At 38.2% G+C, this 6,189-nt stretch overlaps 1 protein-coding gene across 1 annotated transcript; it reads left to right on the top strand.

Annotated features, from left to right (window-relative positions):
- The first annotated feature begins 2,948 nt into the window (after positions 1-2,948).
- On the top strand, positions 2,949-5,517 carry LOC113677175 (uncharacterized). The gene is made up of 3 exons (XM_089187495.1): positions 2,949-3,063; positions 3,337-3,681; positions 4,006-5,517. Exons 2-3 carry the CDS (start codon positions 3,343-3,345, stop codon positions 4,783-4,785), a joined length of 1,119 nt encoding a protein of 372 aa, XP_089043621.1. The 5' UTR covers positions 2,949-3,063; positions 3,337-3,342; the 3' UTR covers positions 4,786-5,517.
- Positions 5,518-6,189: the final 672 nt, after the last annotated feature.

Raw genomic sequence — 6,189 nt, 5'->3', positions numbered from 1 at the left:
GACTCCACGCTTTCGGTAAGCAATTGTTCCAAAACTCTGTTCAGACAGGTAGTATTGACGTGCGTTGATCTAACGTCTACATTCGAAATAAACATCTGCCCTGAAGTAAAAATAACTTTCTTGTAACTTTTGCTAATATCTGAATTCGAACTTCTGTTGCAAACTCAATTCTTAAATTCTCTACTTGGAGTGTTCGAAATGAATCACTGCGCCTTACTATTTTCCTCGTTTACTCTTAGTATACCTTAATTTACAAATGCCCCATTTACACCAGCAAAACATGTTCTCCCAAAGATGACGCTCACGCCGATATTGCATCTAACCGCACGAGTAAAGAAGAGAATGAAGTTTGTTGCTGAAAATTAACTTTGGACGATACGGATTTTCGTCCTAGTAATTATTGAAAAAAAAAATTGGGGGATAAATGACTTTTTTCACAATAATTGTTGTGGTCTTGTGAAATAAAAGGACTTTAAAGAGAAGCTGAATCGCGTTTGTCTCTAGTGCTGAGGAATTCTGGTAGAGGCTGAGTTCGGCGTTTTTCTGTTGTGAGAATTTGTCACCCAAATGTAGACTCCTATAGACATATGGATCCAGACAAGATATTCAGGCAGCACGAAACAGCGAAGAAGCGCCAGTGCGCTAGCCGAGAGTTAGAAGTAGAGAAAGCTTCATTCACGCCGTAAGCCGTTTCAGCGCGACGGACAGTGCTGCTTTGGTGGAGTATAATACAAAATAATTTGGTTTTATCAAATGTGTTGCTAAGGTAAATTGGCCTCTGTAAAGAGTTTCTAAGCTGATGTTTAGAAACTCTTTACGGTGGCCAATTTACATCGTCAGCTAAGTTGATAAAACCAATTATCTTACAGCTATTCCTGTAAAGAGAATGATTTTCGAGAGTAGATAACCTGATTAGAATACTTTTTATGGAAATCAAATGTAAAGCCGGAAATTCTGGGAAGATTATACCTCATGAAATTATCCTCAACACTTTTGTCTTTATTTTTATGAAGTAAACATGTTTTCCCTTGAAACCAAGCTTTTATTATTAGTTGAAAGTATTTAACAAGGAGTTCTTTTAAGAGAGAAATTTTTCAGTCGTCTTTTTGTTGACGGGTGTGCATATAACTTATCATGAGAAGGTGAAATCGAAAGGCAATCACGATACTTATTAATTCTTAGGCGAGCATTGTTTAAACACCCGGCAACTGTATTCTTCCAGAATGCTTTTTGATCTGACACGTATACGTGTTGGTATCGAGGTGAAGTAAGGACTTCCTCATTTGAATACTTCGTTTGATTAAACAATAGAATTTATGTTCTTGGGCATAAATATGTTTTGGGCTTGACTTAGAGTTATTTTAACCCGAGCTGCTAGGTAAGGGTTAAAATGACTCTGCGTCGGGCCCAAAACATATTTACGCCCAAGAACATAAACTCTGTTGTTTTATAAAACGAACATAAACCATATCAAACTTTGCCTATTGTTATGGTTTAAATTTTTTAAGACAATGATCCTTTTGTTGGCTGGCCTTAGGGATTTTTCCGTCCGGTTCCGCGAAATTATACTCGAGTCAAATCGGATTCAGTCGGCAAATTGTCACTGTTGACATTTTTTCCCAACGGTAGCCTTCTTTGGAAATCAAAGACAAATTAAACCAACAGGGGGTGGGTCAGTAAATTTCAAGAGTACGCCAACTGCTTTGACTAAACTTTTGTCATACAGCGTGCGCATGTTTCGGCCTTACTCAGTCTCACTGTACTTTACTCTTATTTTAGTCGTCAAGTAAAATAATTAATACTTAGAATACAGCTTGTTGTATTATATCCGTGTAAGTTTATGTTTTAGCTCATGTTTTAGCAAGCGAAAGCGATGAGAACTGGCGGCTGCTATGCCTTATCTCAGTTTAATATGCCTTATGCGTTATGCTTCTTTGAAAATGACATCTGTTTAAATTTACTTCGTGCATGGCTTAATGATTATTTAACCAATTGCGCCTGGATCTACGTCGATCAGCAAGAAGACTATTTGTCTTTTGCACCTTTTCACGTTTAAATGATTTCGCTTTTCGCTAATTGTTCCACTGCTAACAGAAAAGAAAAGAAAAGAAAAAAAAAAAAGAATGAAGACACACCGCTCGATGTCGAGAGTGCGTGAAAAGGCGGGTTTACTTAGACTATTGTCAGGCCTCGCGTTTTTGTTTTTTGGTCTATTGAAGCAAGTAAACATCGCTGTTGAACGCAAAACAAAAGGTGCGATTTTCGCACCTTTTTCCGTTTCAGTGATTTTATTCTCCGGTTAGCCTCAAACAAAAATCTTCATCGTCGCATTAGGTGAGTGAAAAAAAAAATGTTGTGACTGGTTTGGAATTGCTTGCGCAAACCGTTGTTTGTTATTCCTTTTTTTCGTGACGACTCCCTACCTAGCGTGCGCTCACGATTGTCGCAGATGACGCAGAGTATCACTCTGGAGGGCATGCAGAAAATAAAAACTGAGCAAATGACAAGAAAACAGTCTGAACAACCACGCAAGCGTGCAAGCCGCCTAAAATAAATTTTAGGCCCCGAAATCTCCATGTTATCCCGCAAAAATGTGCCACTTTGCCGTTAAAATGATAACAATTGAAATGATCAATATGCTCTTTAACCAGTCACAGGAACCTGCTTTTCAGGAAAGCGTAGACGTGATTTTGAACGGTGGAGTTAAGTAGGTGTGTTATAAAGAAATTCTTACAAAGATTAGCTCTTGTAAAAAAGGGAAAATTTTATCACTGATCTGCTAAACTGTTTCTTTTTTTTTTCTCATCTAGTTTAAAATCTTTTTCGGTAGATGCCAAAATACCTAACGACGCCCTAAAGATATTGCCTGAATATATTTGCCTGGTTTTACAAATCTCCCCTCAAGGCGATAACTCGAATTAAAAATGTATGATGTAAAATGATAGCAGATTTGAATAATATTCTTGGTACCCATTTTTAACATCAAACTGAAAACGGTTTTGATGAGTACAGAAAAGAATAAAACAATAGCCTACATCCTATGTGGTTAAACGTAATTTGAAGGTAAGCTGTTTGTTAAACATTTGTCCACATATTTAAGGAAATGTATGACGTGTAATACACAAAAAACCTTCACTCGTCCATGCTTCTCCTTGTACAGAGTTCCGTAATTATCTCTTAAGCTTCTCTTTGTAAAATACTCTCTTTTCGGAGCTGAAAACGTCGTTGAACAAATTCTCGAGCATATTTCATCTTAAAATTTATCGTATTTATTTTTTATTTAGTTCAAGTCTTACTAAAAACTATAAGACATTATTTTTAATTGACTTCTTTCAGAGTAAGATGAACTCATATTTCGCGTATTTATGGCTCAAATTTGGGACGATTCTGCTGCTAACTACTGCAATCTCCTCAGCGAGCAACCAAATGGAAACACCGCTGGTCTTCATCAACAACATTTTCATGGATAACATCAGCATAGAAAATCATACAATTCAGACTGTAAGTGTGTTGGATCCCTGGGAGTGTTTTCGTCACTGCGCTAAACACTGTGACTGCGTTGCGTTTCAAGTAAGTGAGAAAATGTGTGAGCTCCTGGGCACGGACATTGATGGAGCCATTGGAAATCAGGTGAAAAAACCAGGAACACGTTTCTATCATATGCAGCAAAATGGTGTGAGGGTAAGTTTGTGTTATTGTAGAGCGTTTTTCGATTGAAAGTCGCAATATAAAGTTATCGCAACGGTTAGTTGAAACGGGAGCCGACAAGGACTTCGGCACCTATCTACACATAAAATGTCTCCAAAGTGGGAAAACGTCGTGGCGGAGACGAATCGCTTCGAAAAGTTTGCCTTAATTTGAGAATATCCGTGAAAATATTTGTTGCTGCAACAGTCATTAAAAAGCACAAATGACTCTAAATTCTAAACAGTGTGCGCCTAAAACAAAGAGAGATTCTGCTTGAGACTTAAAATTTCGTTTTGTTGTTGTTCATATTTGTTTTAGGAACATTATAGATGCCTTAATGGCTGTTGTCAATCAAACCCTTGCCTTAATGGAGGCACATGCGCAGAGAGTTGCGATAACATCAGGAAGCAATACACCTGTGCTTGTCCACGAAATTACCAGGGAAAGAGATGTGAGATATTCCATCCAAGAGTCAAATCGTGCCAACCTTATATAGATCTGAAGCCAGATTCTGAGTCAGGCGTTTACAACCTAAATGATACGGTTCAAACTTATTGTGATTTTGACTCCGAAGCCGGCAAAGTCTGGACTCTCATCCAGTCATTCTCTCTAGAAAATAAGGCTTTTTACAAGCGAGAACCTTTCTACTTCAACTTCCCGAGAAACGAAACAAGATTTAACTGGAATGATTTTCGAGTGTCCTATCAAGCAATGGTCAACATCCGGGACAACTCGACGCATTGGCGCGTGACGTGCAATTTCCCATCAGGCCTCGATTTCACCGACTACGCACGCGCGACTCTCCAAGCCACGGATATCCTAACATTTGTTAATCAGGATCGCTGTCGGAAGTACGAGTACATCTCGGTTCGAGGACAAAGTTGTACGGATTGCTTGGGGATGATTGTGCAGCGAGATACACAACACATGCATACTGACTCGTACTGGAGCGGGAGAAACGGTTGTTTCTGGGATCCAAGAATTGGCTCCGTTGTGGGCGAAGATAATTTTGGATTCTATAACACTATCAATACTCAACACAGTTGCACTGAAAATTCTCTTTCCACCACGCAATGGTGGCTGGGTGCTGGGCTCTAAATCTGAGCCCACACTCCAGTAAGCGCGAATCGTAGTGAAGCACGTGAACACAGTACAACGGCCAGAAGTCGGGCATGCGCAAGAGGCTCAATTAGTTCTTAAAGCTTTTAATCACAAGTCACCATTTTGGCCGCCTCTTAGCTGTTTGAAGTTCGCATCTATTCATACGTTTGACAATTATGTTGAAATACACCCCACTGGTGTGAGCCACGAAACTTCTCGTGCGTAGTTTTCTCTAGTCTAACCACTCACTAACACGTGTCTCACGCATGCAACAACCAGCCCGTATAGTGAAAGGTACACCATGTGTGAGCGTCTTTCTCTCGGTCTTATGAAAAAATAACGTCGCATTCAATTTAACAAGCAGTCACCCACTAGCATCAATGACTTAGAACTCAGGAAGTAGAAGTTCAAGAAGTTCTCTTCACATAGAAAAGAAAGGCCGGCAAAATTGCACACTGAGATGCCGTGTAGAGATTTGTATTCATACTGTTTAGTTTTAGGTAAACTGAAAAATTTCAAAAAAAAAAAACAATCATATAAACATATTGTTTTGAAGGCTTCCTGTTGGTCAATGTCAATATCTAAAAGAATCAATTTAAGAAGTTTAGTTTTAGGTAAAAATATAGATAGAGCAATTTAATCTCGTAATCATTACCAAGCAAATGTACTGTTTTGAAGGCTTCCTGTCAGTCAATGTAAATTTCTAGAATAATCATTATATCTATTAAGTGTTTGTTGGAGAGAAAAGCGAATTCAACTTCTTTAACTCCTTAACTCCCAGATCAAATTTGTAATTCTCCTTACCTTCAATCATACAATTCTTATAATGTTATTTCAGACAATTTAGTTGTGGATCAACTGATTATCCTCAAAAGGATATTTTACTTCATTCTCATCACTTATCTGATTGATATTGTATTGATATTGTAAGGAGAAATTATTTCTTGGTCACTTGTGGGAGTTCAAGGGTTAAGGTCCTTTTATTTCACAACATTACTGCATTTGGGCAGCGGCAAAGAAAAATAACTTACTAAGATTTTCCTGTCCTAATAACTGATTTATGACTGATTTTTATAAATGCAAAATATGCCATGGTATTTATAGGGTGTTTAAACACCAGTTACCAATAAGATTCAATAAGATCGCATCTAGAGGAATTCACAGCAGAAAGGAGGTCAGGAAAATAGTGAACACTTGTACTTCAATTTAAAATAATTTTGAAAGTTTAAAATCTTGGGGGGGGGGGAGGGGGAAGGAGGTGTAAAAGCAAGGAAAGAGTAAATAAGGAATTAAGCTGATAACAAATCAGCCAGCAGCACATCCCCATTAGCCTTTTTCTAGGTAGCACCCCCCTTCCCCATGGAGAAAATACTATAACAGTGGATTCTAACATATAAGAAA

This window comes from Pocillopora damicornis, chromosome 11 (genome assembly GCF_964200805.1).
Source record: "Pocillopora damicornis chromosome 11, jaPocDami1.2, whole genome shotgun sequence".
NCBI lineage: Eukaryota > Metazoa > Cnidaria > Anthozoa > Scleractinia > Pocilloporidae > Pocillopora > Pocillopora damicornis.
Note: the sequence above shows the minus strand (reverse complement) of the source record. Positions and strands in the feature narration are given on the sequence as shown.

What these genes read in the sequence shown, in the direction of transcription:
- LOC113677175 (XM_089187495.1), top strand. Translation starts at nt 3,343, where the DNA reads ATGAACTCATATTTCGCGTATTTATGGCTCAAATTTGGGACGATTCTG. An exon ending in TGCAGCAAAATGGTGTGAGG is followed by an intron (nt 3,682 to 4,005) that starts GTAAGTTTGTGT and finishes TATTTGTTTTAG; the next exon opens with GAACATTATAGATGCCTTAA.